Genomic DNA, 17,823 nt, shown 5'->3' on the forward strand with positions numbered 1-17,823 from the left:
ATAGATTGGAAGAGAATAGTTTTTTGTTCTATTTTAACAATACACATTCTCACTAACCTTTTTTTTTAGATTAGATTAAAATTGTAATACCCTCTTGCATGTTTGATTCAGGGCTATCCCTACAGAATGAGGATATCTCGGAGACGAGAGACTACATCCACATATATTTCATATTTAGACCCCTTGTGTGCATTTATCTGCTCTTGCGCGGCATTTTCTTTTCCGTTTTGTGCTGCACATTTTTATCATTTAAAGTCCCTTTTCCTTCAGTTTGCCTGGAAAGCACACAGAACCTCGTGAGCCCTTGGATATTTCAGCTGCAATAAGTGCGGTATGAGTGCTAATCTAGGAACGGTTTCACCTCTGGAAATGACTCTGAATTACTAGCTAAGAAACAGCTTTGTCTGTGATCCTGGACCATCAGCCTGATATTTGTCAGTGTAGCCTGGAGCTGATTTTGGGCTGAGCCATGTCTGTACTACTGTCTGCTCCGTCTGAGCGCAGAGTGGTCTGAGAGCTAAAGCTTTGGTAAATTATCCTCAACATTCATGATTACAAACCAGTCAGCAGCGGCTACATATGTTTCATATTTATATATTGAACTTCTGTGCGTGTTTTGTATAGTGTTTTAAACTAAATGCAGAGGACTTTTTATAACAGTGGCTTGATATTGCAGATATTGCAGATATATATATATATATACACACACACACACTGATACACTGATGTGTGAAACGATATAAAGTTGTCTACAGGTAGAGATGTTGTCATACCGTAGCTATCACTTCAATATCTCTGGGAGGCCTTTGTAGGTAGTCTTGGTAGGTACTTTATGGCAATAATTGAGTATCAGTTTCAGGTATTAAATATGCTGGAATAGCCACTTAATTCATAAATGGTTTCTCAATTGATTTACAAGAAAATCTTCTATAGCACTGTATCATAAAAAAATGCAAATCAAATATTAGGATTTTATCTATATCGCTCTCTCTTAACACCTCTGTATCTCTTGGTGCAGCCCCTCCTTCCATGAAGATAACTGACACCACAGCAGATGCAAATGCTGAGATTCAATCCTGCAACAGTTGCTGCTCACACACCCGGTGCTACACACTCTTACTGCTTCAGATTGCTAATTTGATGTTGTACGGTTTATGATTTAAATCTAATTAGTTCTATTTAGCAATTAAAGTCTTAGTTCTTTTTTTTTTTTATGCTACAGTGACGGCTACTGACTAAACCTGGTTCTTTTGTCACACTGGTGTCTCGGGAGAAGACTCAAAGCATGGCTGTCTTCAGATTTTTCTTTAGTTTTTTTCTTTCATTTGTTCTACTATTGGACTAGCCAGGCCCACATGCACCAGCCCTCCACTTCCTCCTCCTTTCCGTCATAGTGTCAGGCACTAGTGCTGATTGAAAATAAGGCTCACTTTGTGACTCTGTACTCGGGATGAATTTTTTTCCCTCCCTTCACTTTTAGTTGAGAACTTGTTTGGCCACATACCTAAAATAGCTCTCTGACGTGTACAGTCCTGTTAAGGAATGTTACTGTGGCTGTCCAGAGTTCTCTGCGGCAGGAAGTTATGCAAACGTGCATTGCTGAGCACAGCCTTGTGATTAGGGTCCTAAAGGACTCGGCTCTTCAGCTTTTTTTTTTTCCAGCGGGGGCTGACTGGATGGCCAACAAGGACCCCTTTTTTCTCCCAGCCTTTGGTCTGACTTGTGTAAATTCTCCTTCCTGAAAGTTTTTTTTTTTTTTTTTTTTTGCAGATGATGGCGCTCAGCTCAGCCATGTGTGTTGATCACAACCTACCCTCTCATTAATTTCCCACATTCTGTCTACGTTGCCTTTGTTCTTCCCACCAGCCATTCTTCACCTCCCATTTCTCCTTTCCAACCCCCTCCCATTTGCCCTTTACCCTGCTTCCACCCATCCCGCAGGGCGCTTGCTTGTTTTATGTCTCAAAGTGGGACGGGGGGTGGGGGTTATGGCCCTGACCTCCAGTCAGGTTACTTAAGAGGATTCCTCTCCTTGTCTGAGCTGCTCATTCACCATGTGTCATCATTGTTTTGCTCAGAGATGCAAAAAGAAATCCTCTGAATATTTAATGGACGTCATTCACAATACAGGAATGACGAGATTCTTGCGATGAACGCGTGTTCAGAGAATTATGTAGATTATGTCAACAAGTAGAATAAAGATTTTTTTTTTTGATTATTTTTTTATATGGGCAGATCAGCTGTAATATTTCTCTCATTCCTGAAGAAATAAACCAGCTTGATGACCCGTGGCAAAGTCTCAGAAGATGCTCAGTTTCCACATCTGGCTCACACCCGCCAGAGGGAATGCATAACAGTATGTCATGCTCAAGTGCTCGAGTGCCTGTCTTCATTCAGCCATTCTGGATTATGGAAGATTAGATTAAATCCCGCCAGTAGCACTTATTCTCATGCCTAGCCAGAGCCTATCTCGTTTGTCTTGTATGCTTGTAGCTCTTGGAAATAATTCAAATATTGTAGCGGTCACATCATAATTTGAAATGGGTATTTATGCACTGTCCTTTTTTGTCCTTTCTTAACCCTGTTAAAGTTAAGGTTAAGGTTTCTGTGGGTGTTGCAGCACACCGTTTATCTCACTCTACAGTTGTTGTCAGGGACCAACCTGTTGCCCTTGTCATCAATAAGTACTTGCATTAAGCAGATGCTCTTATCCACTTATCTTATACAGTGAACTAACTACAGGGACAGTCCCCCTGGAGCAACTCAGGGTTAAGTGCTTTGCTCAGGAGCACAATGGTGGCAGCGCCGGTAATGAACTCACCACCCTTCCGATGTACTATTTGTAAGCGCAACCACTAGACCACCATTAGTTTCTTCGGTTGCTTTTATTAGAAACTTTGTGGGTGGGACTTTCTGATATGTTTACATGGAACTCAAAGAAATCTGATAATCAATATACCTCCTATACATGATGAATACTAGCATACATGTACATATAATGATTACTGAATGCTATTTGTGAAGGCGCATGTAATGTTTACAAAGACAAACAGGCAATGGGAGATGAGTGCGACAGAAATCTTTTAACATTCAGACTGTAGTCAGGAGGCACGGAGGAGATTTTAGTTTCCCCTCCAGAGCCGAAGTTGAGACGCAGCTTCTTTCATTACCGAAAGAGAAAAGTCAGTTTCTTCGTCGCTCCAGCAGTGAACACTTTCGCAGCCGCCATTTCTTTGTGTTTCTGTTATGTCACTAGACTAAAGCCGTGCCTGCGCAGGTAGTCGGTGGGGGTGTAAATCACAAGTTTCATAATTTTTGATACAACAACTGAAAAAATATTATATCGCTTTCTATGGATGATATAATATTTGACAGGATTACAAAGTCTGCTACGATACCATTTCAATTTGATTCAAGCGCCTACAATTGATATATCATATGCCAATTAAACACAATCAATTACATTTATATCAAATCACAGAAAGCAACATGATTTGACAATTGTATTAATGGACTGTTCCAGACATTTAACAGAAAAACAATCTATTCTTTAATAAAAAAAAGAATAAAGAAAGACCTGTTGTTGGAGGTGTGTTCTGCTGGTGAGCAGCTAAACTAAAACCACAAATGACAAAAGTTGGTGCACCTAAACTGTGCCTGGGCTCCTGTTGTTGCGAACTTTGTGGCTAACCCCCTTCACTTTAGCCAGCAGGTGGCTCGCAAGTAAACTACACACACTGTGCTGCTACTCAGTCACACATACACTCTCTCTCTCTTTCTCTGTATTGACCGCACACTCTGCAACATATCGCCGCTGGCACCGTTCGCTAACGCCGATATGTATCGACTTTTCTTGCCGATAATGGATTGTTGATCATTTAATCAATATATCAATCCAGATCGATTGAGTGTTGCAACCCTAGTAGTCAGCGGCGCTCAGAAACCAGGATAAAGTGTATACATGCAACAGAATCCCGCTACTCAGTACTCCATCTGGCATATTCGGGTTTATCCAGGTTTTTGAAATCGGACACAAAAAAGGTGATTCTTCATGTTATATCCATGTAAACAAATGAATTGTAGAAAAGCAGTAGAACTCGCAGTGTCCATGTTTGCTTACTGGCTTCAAGGTTTCTCAGCAGCACGGCTCATAAACACACTTGTGTTCAGCAGCTGGCTCAGAGCCCCAGACATAATAACCTTTCAACTGTATGACTATCTGTAATATAACAACAGCGGAGCTTTTTTCTTTATTCCTTTATGCCCGCCTTGCATTTTTAAAGACTTTCTGCCAGCATTACAACAATGATTTTGTGAATATAAATGCACTTAAGTACTGTCCATGGCAGGCGACATGCAAGACATGTTTTGAGACGCCATTAAATAAACAGCTGCCCTCCTCCATCCGACAATGGATGTTATTAACCACTTTAAGAAACTGAATGTTTACAGTAGCACTGAAATCCAGCTATTTGTAATAAGCTAATGTAATCCAGGCTGAAAGCCCACTGCTAACATTAGGTTTTGCTTTTTTCATGTTGTGTGTAATGTCGCTGATGTGGGAGACACAGTAGCTTTGTTTGCCTGCGTGTTAACCCTTCTCCTCTCCCCGCAGGATGGCTTGGACGCACTGGTGTATGACCTTGACTTTCCTGCCCTGAGGAAAAACAAGAGCATTGACAACTTTCTGAGTAGATGTAAGTAGCTCACATCATGCTTTTCCCCTTACGTTCTCCTTGATCTCTTCCATGTCTTTCACTGAAACCATTTGTGTTCGAAGACCCTGTTACATATGGGTACAAGCCTAGGCTCAGAAAAGATGGCTGTTTTTGGGTCACAGCCTCTATGTAGGCTTGGATACAATAGGTGTCTGCTGCTTAGTGTCCCCAACAAAGGGGCTTTCATAAATGGATGGTGACCCACATGATGCCGATCGTGATGGCTTCTCTTTTTCACAGTGCCCTTTAGACTGGGGAACCCCATAACTAAAATGCCAATAAAAGATGGATAGTGAGGCTAAATGTATCTTTCCTTGACGGATCTAGTATAACGGCCCAATTCTTTGCTTTTAGATTTCTCGGAAATGGCAGCTATCATATTACAGTGTTTATCGCAGAACTTGTTCTCGTAAAGCCAACAGTGTCTGATGTAGGGGCAGAGCATCAGTGTTATTTATCGGGGTGTTTTTAACGGGTAGTGAGGGCTTTCATGGGGAAATGATTGCCGCTCTGTTTGCACTAAGTGTTGCATGTGGCCTTCCCTCACTAGGTCTGCAACAGCAATACATTAAACTAATCCAATAATTCTGTGTAAAATTAAATTGTCTTTAGTTAAGGTAGTCAATACATTAGTGGGGACAGCCTGTCTCCATAAGACATGGCTAAGAGTGTTATTTTTGGCCATGTAATGACTTCTCTTGCAGTTTTAACAGGGCTTTTTGTTTTTGCTTTTTATATATTAGTTTGAGGAAATCTAAAAGTCAGTGTTTCATATTTGATGATCAACCCAATCTACTGTAAACCCCTGGGCTAAATCTGCCATTAGGCATCTCTTCAATTACTCATGGTACAGTACTTTTGTGCATAGCAGCAACGTGTTGGCAATGCATTGATGGATGTGGACTAATGGACGAGCTGTCTTGTGAAAAACTGGTCCTCAGTAGCATGCATTGCCTAAAGGGCTCTTTCCTCCATGCATTGTGCTTTGCACCCAGATCACATCAGCTGATCGCTCTACTGTGTTTATGAAGGGAACTATTGGAAATAACCCTCCGCCGCCCCCACACGCATGCAAATACACACATTATATCGCCGTAACAGCAACGTAAAATCCTCTTTGTACCATTTCTAAACATGGTTTATGTGTCTTTTTGGTCCTCTGGGACTTCTCATGCTCCCAGGAACCTATGCTCACTGTGGAAATGACTCACTCGTAAATGTTCTTATGCTAATAACTCAGGCCTTGCTTCTTATTTTTAGATCAATTGAACTTGCCCCCACATCCCCCTTTTCCATGCGTTCCAGTGCCCCCCCCCTCCTCCCCATGACCAAATTTGGCTGAACATTGAATACTATCTTCCCAAGGGGAGCTTGCATTGTTGCATGAGGAAGAGACCTCATCTCTGTAAGCAACAAACGATCCCTGAACACCAGCTCTCAGCTGTGCAGAGGCGCTGTCAGCTTTTTCTCATCCGTTTGCCGTCGAGGCTGGATGTTGCTTTGAAAGTCAACCTCTGCTATATGTAGACATACCGTGACATCCAAATGATGTTGGGTAATAAAAAAAAACATGCTCTGGTAAAAAGGAGTGTTATCCTTCACGTTAATAGGTGGCTGAGAGAGCCACCTATTAACGTGAAGGATAAAACTCCTTTTTAACAGTCAATCTGACAACTGCAAAGGATTTGTCTATTTAATGTCTGTAAACACAACATTCAAAGTTGGCTCCTTCTTCCCTGGCTCAACGAGGGTTACGGTGCTCGCAAGTGCGTAAACACCAACCCTAAAGAAATGTTCGCTTGGCGCTCCACGTCGCTATATTTGTGATTATATAGGTTGTATTTTTTCATTAACCTCTTGTCTTTATTTGTGTTTCTTTTACTTTTTTTCAGATAAGGAAACCATTAGTAAAATTCGTGATCTACGCATGAAAGCGATAGACTACGAGGTGGTTAAAGTTATTGGGAGGGGAGCATTTGGAGAGGTGCAATTGGTAAGAATGCCATTTTCATTTTAGAAATAAAGCTGTCTATAAACTTTTAGAAAAGTTAATATAGTCAGTATTTTGTCTTGATGTATTATTCCATACGTGTTTAATGTAAAATGACGTACTTGAGTAACTTGATTGTCACCTCCGTATCTTCTCCAGGTAAGACACAAAGCCACATGCAAAGTATACGCCATGAAGCTGCTGAGCAAGTTTGAGATGATCAAGAGGTCGGACTCTGCATTCTTTTGGGAGGAGAGGGACATCATGGCTTTTGCCAACAGCTCATGGGTGGTGCAGGTATGACGCGGTAGAAACAAAGCATCTAAATCCTACTTAACCTAGTGTGGTATTATTTAATGCAGGCCCCTCCCCATTGTTTGAACTAATTCTTTCTTCTCTTTTCTTTTCTGCAGCTCTTTTTTGCATTCCAAGATGACCGCTACCTCTACATGGTGATGGAATACATGCCGGGTGGCGACTTGGTTAACTTGATGAGCAACTATGACGTCCCAGAGAAGTGGGCCCGCTTCTACACAGCTGAAGTGGTGCAGGCTTTGGACGGAATCCACTCCATGGGTTTTATCCACAGGTGAGAACAACTTCTTCCCCCTTGTCTCCTATTTATATTTGTTAGTTTTCAGATTGGCTGCAGTCAAACACATTGACTTGATTAATTTCTGATGGAAAAGGCTATGTCTTACATCTGTGAGACGGTTCTTCAAGGTCTGTTTTGGAATTCCCTATGGAACCTCGTCCAAACTAAACGTGTGAAATCATTTATCTTCGATGGTTCTTGACGGCTCTGAGATATGCAGTAGGATCTAGAAGGTGTTGTAGCAACCTCTGATCTAAGGGGTGCTTCGTAATCAGCAGGAAGCCAAGGGTCAGAGATACTGCTGCTGGCATAAATGCGAGTTACTTGCTAGTGTTCTAACTATTGGTGTCATGCTTTTCAAAACTGAGACTCGAAAGAAATACTTTCCAAACATAACATGTCATAGATCATGCGTGTGTATAATATCCAGCTTGTCTACCTGTATCTGAAAGCAGTTTTTGTACGAGTTGTAATGGCTGTTATTGTTTCATTTTTGCCGTGATCTCTTTAGCATTGATTTCTATGAGATTTAAATTGTCTATTAGAGTCGCTTCAGTTCAGCTCAGTCCTGTGAAGCATGCTGTAGGTCTATAATATATCTCGGAGTAGAAGGGTAATCAATCTCTGAGCTGGACAGCGGCACACTTTGTTTTTTTAAGGATTTAACGTCTATACACAACAGCCGTCAAAAATTGTTTTTTCAAATGCTTGCTAATATTATTCTACACTCTTAAGCTCTGTGCACAGCTGCGACGGTGGAAAATTCACACCATGACATTTGTATTAAATAGCTCCCCGCTATTTTCCCATTAGCTTGCAGGCAGTTGTCGTGTAGGGAGAATTGTAAAATAACATAAACTCCGCTCCCTCAGGTCCCAGAGTCCTTCATACCTCATTACATCTGACCTATCACTGCAGCACCGTCAGACACTTCTGATTACGAAAGCTATTTTTCCTAAGTGGCACCCTCGAGCAGCTCTCACTTTAAACTGTACACATAAACGCACGCAAAGTTTTCTTGTCGTATGCTTGAGTTTGACGTGTTGTCATGTGTGTTTTATCGCTGTATTTTTACCTCCTCAGGGACGTGAAGCCTGATAACATGCTGCTAGACAAAGCAGGCCACTTAAAACTGGCAGACTTTGGGACCTGCATGAAAATGAACAAGGTATCACACTCAATTCCCGTCACCATAATGAATATTATCACACCACATGCATTATAAATATTAGAAGTATTAGATTTGAAGTTTGGCTGTCTATGAAAAATACTCTTAAGTTTTTGATAAACAATTATTTTTGGTAGATTCATTATTACAATAAAAAAACAAACAAATTCCTCTTCAGGATGGTATGGTACGATGCGACACAGCAGTGGGAACTCCAGACTACATTTCGCCCGAGGTACTGAAATCTCAAGGAGGAGATGGATATTATGGCAGAGAGTGTGACTGGTGGTCGGTGGGCGTGTTCCTGTACGAAATGCTAGTTGGTGAGTTTTTGATTTAAAGTATTTCCTGTAAAGGTCAAATTCAATGTTATTATATGTCATACTTCTTATTAATAGTATGAAATGTAGGTTCAAAAACAACATAAACCCTAGAGCATTTCTAACCTTCTCTCCATTATAAAACACCACAATGAGAATGTATATACTTTTCATTTTCAGTGTTTATGTTTGTTCTTGCACATCAGTAACCCAGAGCTCTTGTTTGAATGTTGTTGTTTTTTGTGCACAGGCGACACTCCTTTCTATGCAGACTCCCTGGTGGGGACCTACAGCAAAATCATGAACCACAAGAATGCCCTGACCTTCCCCGATGACAGTGAAATCTCCAATGACGCCAAGAATCTCATCTGTGCTTTCCTGACTGACAGGTTAGATAGTGGCATACTGAGCACTGGAAGTGCCACTTGAAGAGGGTTCCTTTTTTTTATCGTTTTACCCCTTTTCTTGTTTAAGCATGTTTGTTGCCCTCAGTGGAAGTAATCTTGATTGACACGTACATAATAACACAGAAGATTTGCTTCTTTGCAAAGATCTATTTAAGAACTGCTCCTATTGGTATTATGATAAACATGCACATCGCTGTTGAAAATGATCAAGCATCGAACTTAAGTATGTCCCTTCCTGACCCCCCACAGGGATGTTCGACTCGGTCGTAATGGTGTAGATGAAATCAAGAGGCATCCTTTCTTCAAGAATGACCAGTGGACATGGGACAACATCAGAGATAGTAAGAGCATTTTCACACCTCCTGTTTCATTTGGCAGTCTGCTCATTGTTACTGCAATCATGTAGCCAGCGAGCATGTTTTCCATTTGACCTACTACGGACAGTTGGAGGAAATCCTTGTAGACGAGCCATTCATTCAGTATCCTTTCCAAGACCAAACGTGATTCCTGCTCGGAGGAATAATTGGCAGCACTGCATGTTTTTTGTTTTGTTTTTGGAGGCCAACAATGGGGACGCAGTCCATCGCAAGTGTTAATGCGCCGGGATTGTCACTGGAGCAGAAAAAGATTAGAGATGTAGGGCTAAATCCAGGAGCTATAGTCAGTTCTTTAGTGGCTTTTATATTTAATACTTACGCCAGGCTGAAGTCAGCACTTTGCCGTTGGCCTCCCCCCCTGTCGTTCCACTGGCTGACCAGCTCTGCTCGCTGGCTGCTTTCCCTGGTTTTAAAAGAGATCTGTGATCCACAAAAACTCTGCAGTGAAAAGTAAAACACTTGTTTCTGTGTCTCTGATCTATCGGGAAGGGAATTAACTTCAAAATGCACTTATGCCCCATTAAAAAAAAAGATTAATTGAAAATAATAAAGGCAGAAGAAATAGTCAAAAAAATTCTGTTTAAAGTGATTTAGGTTAACTGAATTTCTTTCAAGGCCTAAAGAGCATGTACAGTAAATTACATGTATATTCGCATGTATTATTAATGATGAAGAATGAGCGTTTTTGGTTAACATATCTTAATTAAATGATATTTTTTACTGCTGTGTTTACTGATCTAAACAAAACGGCGTCACAGAAAATGATTAACTTACAATAGATTGACTTTTTTCCTCTTGTGTTAGTCACTGTATTCAAAGACTTGCCAATCATTTTGAAAGTGTCTTCTGAAACCCGTCTTTTACATTTTGGTTGTGTCGTGGACTGTGCCTTTTGTAGCCCACACTGACTACTTATCTGTAATGAATTGGGGTCGCCCTGTTTTATATTCTGTATCATCATAAATATTCCATCTTTCCCTGTGTAGCGGCTGCCCCAGTAGTGCCTGAACTGAGCAGTGACGTTGACACCAGTAACTTTGACGACATCGAGGAGGATCGGGGAGAGGAGGAGACCTTCCCCATACCAAAGGCCTTTGTGGGGAACCAGCTCCCCTTCGTAGGCTTCACTTACTACAGCAGTCAGCAGTAAGTGTGCCAGACATGTTTATAATCAATGTGCAGCTTTGTTTTGTAACACTAAATTGCCCACATAAGTGTGTTTGTGTGTGTGTGTGTGTGTGTGTGTGTGTGTGTGTGTGTGTGTGTGTGTGTGTGTGTGTGTGTGTGTGAATGTGTATCAATAATGAAACTTGCTGTGTGTTTCCAGCCTCTTGCGCAGCTCCACAGCCACCACAAAGGCCACTGACAAACGAAGCAGCCTCACAAAAGAAGACAAGAGTCACGTAAGTAGAAGACCGCAGTTCTTTTTGTAGTTTTGAGATGTAGAATATCTGCCAATTTCTTTCATTTCCCTTAATTTATGTATCTGCAATGTTTTCTATGAAGATCTAAGATTGTTTGTTGTTTCTTTAGCTGGAGAACCTGCAGAAGAGGATCTACCAGCTGGAGGAGCAGCTCCACAGTGAGATGCAGCTGAAGGATGAGTTGGAGCAGAAATGCAGGTACGGAACAGGACTTATATTCTTAAAGAAAAATGTAGCTGCTTACATGTTCTCATAGGTCTCATAGACGGGTCGATGGACACACATTGTGATATTTGTAAGTGCAAGAAGTGCCATAGATGAGTTATTATGACACGGTGCCAATGTGTTCTTCGCCCAGAGAGCAAATCAGACCTTTTTGTACACAAGAATGTTCATGATTCTTTTTATTTAAGAGGTATTCAATATATTTTCTTCTAATTTTGTTCTCCCCAGGACTTCAAACGCCAAGATCGACAAGATCATAAAAGAACTGGATGAAGAGGTTAAATGCAAACTCTTTTTCTTTTCTCCTTCTCAACACTCTTCTTATGGATACATTTGTGACATTTGCCGCTTTTTAATTGCAATTACATCCACGAAAAGACGCATCTACAGCTTTTTTGTTTTTGGTGATACATTCAAAAAGTGTGACGATAGGATCAAACGATGAACTTGAAATAAATGGCTGTTTTTAAAAATCAGGGGCTAGATTAAAGATTGAGTTCTTGCGACATCATTACTGCTCTGTCCCTCGCCACAGGCAAACCAGAGGAAGACTGTGGAGGCCAGCGTGTCTCTGATGGAGATGGACAAGATCATGATGCAGCACAGATTCACAGAGTACCAAAGAAAATCTGACCAGGAGGCAGAGAGGAGGCGCAATTTGGAGAATGAGGGTAAAGATGATGAGGTGCTGCTGAAGTATGGTTCAGACCCTGCAATTAAAGTATAATTGTAGAGTGACGCGCGGAAGCAGTCGGTACTCGAACATAGTTTTGCTGCATGTTAATGCACTCAGTACACGTCCGTCTGACTTTCCCATTAATTTGGAGGCAGCAGTAAGTGGATTGACGAGCAATAAGCTGTTACAGTTAAAGACTGCTGTGCATATCATGTTGCGTGATAAAAATGAAGCCCCGTCTAATACATTTCCTGTCTGGTTTTTTTTTTTCTAGTGTCGACTTTAAAGGAGCAACTTGAAGATATGAGAAAGATCAGCCAGAACTCTCAGGCCTCAAATGACAAGATTGTACAGCTGCAGAATCAGGTATATGGTACACACACACACACACACACACACACACACACACACACACACACTCTCAGTCGGACGAGTGGAGGACAATGCATTAAACGTTATGTTTCCTTCCTGGTCCTCTCTTGTTTCGATTGGCAGATGGAAGAGGCCAACGACCTCCTGCGTGCGGAGTCGGACACAGCAGCGAGACTGAGGAAGAGCCACACGGAGATGGCCAAGTCAATGAGCCAGTTGGAGAGCTTGAACCGCGAGCTGCAGGAGAGGAGCCGTGCCGTGGACGGGGAGAAGTCCCAGCTGGAGAAGGAGCTCCTGCTACTTCAGAGCAACCTAGACTCGGAGAGGAGGAACTACAGCCAAGGCTCTGAGGAGATCATGGAGCTGCAAGGTGACTAGTGATGACACCGACTAATACAAATCCAGCACGGCAATCCATAAATCTGGTTTGATGTTTATCACATGAGAGTTAAAGGCTTACTTTAAAGACAAAGACCGGGCGTATTAGGTTCCCAAGAGCTACGGCCTTAGAGAAAAGAACTGGTAGGGTTGGGTATTGTTTCTGCTTATCGATTCTTTGAGGGGTTTATAAGAGGTCTCTTGCTTATTTCACACCTTTTACACACATTTTAATTCACCATAAGGTTTATGGAACCTGTAAATGATATGCTTACACTTACATTTGGATGCTGTTATTTAATAATATGATTTAATATAAATCAGTTTGTTCTGATTGGTGCAATTTGAGATGTTACAGTTTCCCCCGGTCTCCCCCGGCCAACTGCCCGATCAGCAGAACCGAAGTTCGCTCTTTTATTGGGTACCCGGTGCCTAGCATTTCTGGATCCCAACCCTCAGAACAGGGCAGAATTTGAATATATTAAAGCATCTCCGTGCGGTTCCTGATAACTTTTTGTTTTTAGACTTGTAATCTCTTATTCAGACATTTGAGACAGCTGCAGAAATGCCACATCATTGAATCTATCCCTCACTCTCCCACTGATGTGTGAGACGTGCCCAAGTCTCTGATTTAACCGTCAGCCGGTCATCTTTTAATGGGAACAAGCTTCTGAAAGTCATAGAATGTGTGGGGGGGGGGGCGAGGGGCTGCGATGGAGAGACATTAAAGTCGCTTTGTGAAAGTCAGAACAGTAAAGAACAAGAATAAGACGTTTTTATGTGCCAAAAGTTCTAGATATTGAAATGCATGAAATATCTGAATGGCTGTAATAAAAAAAAAAAGGGTTTTGCAATAAAACTGCCAGCTTTCATATCATAAATGCCATGAACGTGACAAGTTGTCTTTTTTTTATGATCTGTTCTCAGCGAGGATGTCAGGGCTGCAAGAGGACAACAAAAACTTGAAGCACAGCCTCTCCAAAGTGGAGTCGGAACGCAAACAGGCCCAGGAGAGGAGCAATACCCTGGAGAAGGTATACGCAGGAAGTAATCGTAGAAATATTTGTGCTAATGCGTTTTTAGCTTCCACCCTGTACAACTTCGGAGCTGTGGTTATTTTGTGCATTTCTAACTGGATGACGGAGCAGCGTTTGTGTTCAGCTTGCCTTTTAATGTTGTTCGCCTGGTCATTCTCCATCTCCGCAGGAAAAGAACAACCTGGAGATAGACCTGAACTACAAACTGAAGACCTTGCAGCAGCGCCTTGAACAGGAACAGACTGAGCACCGGGTGACGCGGGCACAGCTCACTGACAAATATGAGTCTATTGAAGAAGCCAAATCAGCTGCCATGAATGGTATGCCGGTCCTTTGTCGGAGCATGCCCTGCTTCTCTGTTTATCTCTCTGCTTCCCCCTGCTTCTTCTTTTTTTTTTTTTTTATTACTTTACTTGAATCCTACTTTAACTTCTCTGTCTCCTAATGTTTATTACCTCTCCAACTTTATTTTAATTAACTCTTTTCTGACCTCATCTTCCTCTTTTCCTGTCTGACTCACCCGCAGGGGATGTTTGGGTGGGAGGAATTCAAGGAGTGTAAGCCTGTCAGCATGTCAGGACAGCGGCTAATTGCATAATAAAGCAGGACTCTAAAGTTTTTAGCTATAGACTGATAATCTGTTGGTGATTTCTTGCCTTTCGCCTTGTACACGCTGTGAGAGGCAGATTTCTTCCACGATTGTTCTCTTGCTAATAATTGAGGCTCATTATTGTCAATTGTTACAGATTTTCATCAAACGGTTGAAAGATTTTCTTTTAAATCTGTTTTTTTTTTTACCTCTTTGCATTAACACTCCTGTTTCCAGCTCCAAACACACTGTAGTTTACAAAAAACAAATCCCCTTTGAGCAAAAACAGCCTTTTAATAGAAAATGAAGAGTGAAGTAGTGAGAACCTTCATTAGCTGCTGAAAATCAGATTTTGTGTTAATCCAGTTCTGTCACATTTATTCTCCTGACACTCGGACATGGATAAATGATCACGCTTCATTCCTCCATCTAGTTATTGAAAATGGAAGGAAACGTTCAGCATTTATACATATAGGACAGAGTCAGCGTTACCAAGTTGATATTGTCAGTTGGCAGTAGAACAAAGAATTGACCGTTTTCCTGTCGCTGTCCTTCTCCAGCTGTTAAGCAGAAGATGTCTGAGGAGAATGGCTCGAGGATGCGAGCGGAGAGCCGCGTCGTGGAGGTTGAGAAGCAGTGCTCCATGTTAGAGTTTGACCTCAAGCAGTCCGTGCAGAAGATGGAGCAGCTGATGAAGCAAAAAGAAAGGCTGGAAGATGAGGTAAGTGATCCCTCTCACTCTGGCAGTCCTCCTTTTTTTTTTTTTTTATATTCAGCTGTGTGATTAACCAGCGATACCTCGCCTCTTTTATGTCGTCCTTCCCCCCCCCAGGTGAAGAATCTGCGGATACAGGGAGAACAGGAGTCGAGCAAACGTGTCCAGGCTCAGAACGACCTGAAGATCCGCACGCAGGAGGTGGACCGTCTGAGGTGTTCGGAGAAGCAGGTCAAACAGGAGATCAACACGACACTAGAGAGTAAACGCTCGCTGGAGTTCCAGCTGGTACAGCTGACTAAGTGAGTGGTCTTCCTGCACTATCATTTTAAAATCCATTGTGATTGGAAAAAACTGATAACTTGTGGGGGGGGTTCTTCTTTCATGAAAATGTTCATAGGTTGTCCATTGACAACATTAGATACGTCTCTATGTAAGGTGAATAAAATAAACCGAATATGAAGGATGATGACTAGAATAAAGACTATCCACCATTGTGCCAGTTGATATTCTTCTGAAATGAACCGGCAGTAGCTCCAGCTCGAGTTTTCTGTTGTTGCCAGTAATGCTCTTTGGAAGTCAAGGCGTAAATTGCCCTACAATTGCTTACTATTTACAAATAAGTGCTATTATTCCAGCTTAGAGTGTGACTGTGCCAAATATGTTCTGCCACAGTGTTTACATCAAAGGATTAGGCTTTAGAGTCCAGCTCCCTCCACACACCATCGCTAATCTTCTGGCTAGCTCCACAGACAGTGCAGCTGGGGCTAGTTACTTAAATACAGCCGCAGACTTGGAGGCTGGCTAAAGATTGTTGTTTAGATTGCGCTCAAACTTGTGAGTAAATAGAATGAATGATAACACGGCACTGAACGTGTTTGGCCGATGTGTTCACAGACAATACAGAGGCAACGAGGGACAGATGAGGGAACTTCAGGACCAGCTTGAGGCCGAACAGTATTTTTCTGTAAGTATAAGTCTCGGGTCCCCGATCTCCGCGTCTTCTTTTTGTTAAATTTGAAAGGCACAGGCTAATCTGTATTTCCTCCCTCAGACGCTTTACAAAACTCAGGTCAAGGAACTAAAAGAGGAGATAGAAGAAAGGAACCGGCAGGTACAAGACGCTCATAAAAAGGTGCAGGAGTTGTGCAGTGAAAGGTAAGAGACTCATTTATTCCCAGAAGGCCTCAAGGCAGTCACCTTTATTAACGTAACCACATAAATATCAACCAATGATTGTCTGTCCTTTTTTTTTATTGTAGTCTTGTGAGATCAAACCTCTGGAGAGACGAGGTTATTTGGGATTTCTTTTAAGTTATGAAATTTGTTTTTCTCCTCGACAAAGGGACTCCCTGTCTGCCCAGCTGGATCTGACCGTGACCAAGGCCGAGTCAGAGCAGCTTGCCCGGGCGCTGCAGGAGGAGCAGTACTTTGAGCTCATCCAGGAGAACAAGAAGTCGATGAGTAGACATAAGCAGGAGATCGGGGAAAAGGAGTCTACTATTACACGGGTAAGCAAATCCAACAGCGTTGTATTATTTCCCTCCACAATGCGAATTATGTTGTACATTTAGATGCAACGTCATTTATTGTAAAGTGATAATATTGACATTTCTCTGCAGCTTGAGGAATCCAATAATACTCTGACCAAAGATGTGGAGAACCTCAGCAAAGAGAAGACTGAGATAAATGAGAAGCTGAGGACTCAGAACGAAGGTACTGCGCTTTGCTTCGTTGACCGCCGCGTGTCTTCGCTGCATTATGAATACGTTGTTGAACAAGAGTTTCTTTTTCTTCACAGAGTATGAAGCTCAGAAGGAAGAGATTTCAAATACAATCAAGGCCAACTATGAGAAGGTCCTCTACACAGAGCGCACACTGAAGACTCAGGTAAAGATGCCTTTTTTTACATTTTTAGTCGGAAGGCGTTTGTAAACACTAGTGATGCAAGCGGAGAATGGTGGCTGATGCTTTCCAAATATTTACCCACTTCAATATATCAGGCGGTTAACAAGCTGGCAGAAATCATGAACCGCAAGGACATGAAGCTGGACCAGAAGAAGAAGGGCAGTACTGCTGACCTGCGGAAGAAGGAGAAGGAGAACCGCAAGCTTCAGCTGGAACTGAACCAGGAGAAGGAGAAGTTTAACCACATGGCCATCAAGTACCAGAAGGAGTTGAGCGAGATTCACGGGGTAAGTGTAAAGATTCTCAGGATACTAAGAGTCTTAGTCTTAGTTTGTTTGTTTGTTTTAAACCAAAATCTCATGGCTTTGCTACCAACAGCAACTGGCAGAGGAATGCACGTATCGCAACGAGCTGCAAATGCAGCTGGACAGCAAGGAGAGCAACATCGAGCAGCTTCGGGCGAAAGTGAGTGACCTGCAGCAGCCCATGGATAACTCCAGCGTCACCAGCTTGCAGACTGACGAGACGGACAGCAACATCGCAGGTAGGGTCACCACAGGGCTCAACTGGACAATGCTGCTGCCGCTTTTACGACACATAAGAAACTCGAGTCCCCAATGCGCGGGAGTCCTCTGCGACGTTTAGCTCTGAAATAAAGTTTGCAAATCAAATTTTTAAGAGCATCTGAATAGTGTTGAATCGCATAGAAAGACATAAAGTTGTAGATGTTGTTTGTTTAAATACGTTCCACCTTGTGGATTCAAAAAGTAACCGACTTTGTGAGCCGTGCTATTAGCCTCTCGATGCCAGTAGAAATAAAGCAACAGAGGCCCTCTTGTTTTTTAAATATATTAAAAAAACAAACATGTTTTAGAAGGAAAGATAGGTTGGGTTGATAATTCACTGTTTCTGTGTAGGAACATG

The 17,823-nt window shown here is 42.1% G+C and overlaps 1 protein-coding gene across 2 annotated transcripts in view; it reads left to right on the plus strand.

Moving 5' to 3' along the window:
• Positions 1–17,823, plus strand: part of rock1 (Rho-associated, coiled-coil containing protein kinase 1) — a 30,690-nt gene that overhangs the window by 6,531 nt on the left and 6,336 nt on the right. For both annotated transcript variants that reach the window (XM_029454099.1, XM_029454100.1), the window contains exons 2-27: positions 4,616–4,697; positions 6,611–6,711; positions 6,868–7,005; positions 7,122–7,297; positions 8,387–8,471; positions 8,650–8,794; positions 9,042–9,180; positions 9,448–9,539; positions 10,562–10,721; positions 10,903–10,978; positions 11,109–11,197; positions 11,453–11,501; positions 11,760–11,895; positions 12,175–12,266; positions 12,396–12,642; positions 13,578–13,684; positions 13,857–14,007; positions 14,837–14,997; positions 15,109–15,293; positions 15,889–15,958; positions 16,046–16,149; positions 16,337–16,502; positions 16,614–16,707; positions 16,793–16,881; positions 16,995–17,186; positions 17,278–17,443. In XM_029454099.1, coding sequence (XP_029309959.1) covers positions 4,616–4,697; positions 6,611–6,711; positions 6,868–7,005; positions 7,122–7,297; positions 8,387–8,471; positions 8,650–8,794; positions 9,042–9,180; positions 9,448–9,539; positions 10,562–10,721; positions 10,903–10,978; positions 11,109–11,197; positions 11,453–11,501; positions 11,760–11,895; positions 12,175–12,266; positions 12,396–12,642; positions 13,578–13,684; positions 13,857–14,007; positions 14,837–14,997; positions 15,109–15,293; positions 15,889–15,958; positions 16,046–16,149; positions 16,337–16,502; positions 16,614–16,707; positions 16,793–16,881; positions 16,995–17,186; positions 17,278–17,443 — 3,292 coding nt within the window. The remainder of the gene's footprint in view (positions 1–4,615; positions 4,698–6,610; positions 6,712–6,867; positions 7,006–7,121; positions 7,298–8,386; positions 8,472–8,649; positions 8,795–9,041; positions 9,181–9,447; positions 9,540–10,561; positions 10,722–10,902; positions 10,979–11,108; positions 11,198–11,452; positions 11,502–11,759; positions 11,896–12,174; positions 12,267–12,395; positions 12,643–13,577; positions 13,685–13,856; positions 14,008–14,836; positions 14,998–15,108; positions 15,294–15,888; positions 15,959–16,045; positions 16,150–16,336; positions 16,503–16,613; positions 16,708–16,792; positions 16,882–16,994; positions 17,187–17,277; positions 17,444–17,823) is intronic.

Source organism: Cottoperca gobio, chromosome 17, assembly GCF_900634415.1.
Source record: "Cottoperca gobio chromosome 17, fCotGob3.1, whole genome shotgun sequence".
Classification (NCBI taxonomy): Eukaryota; Metazoa; Chordata; class Actinopteri; order Perciformes; family Bovichtidae; genus Cottoperca; species Cottoperca gobio.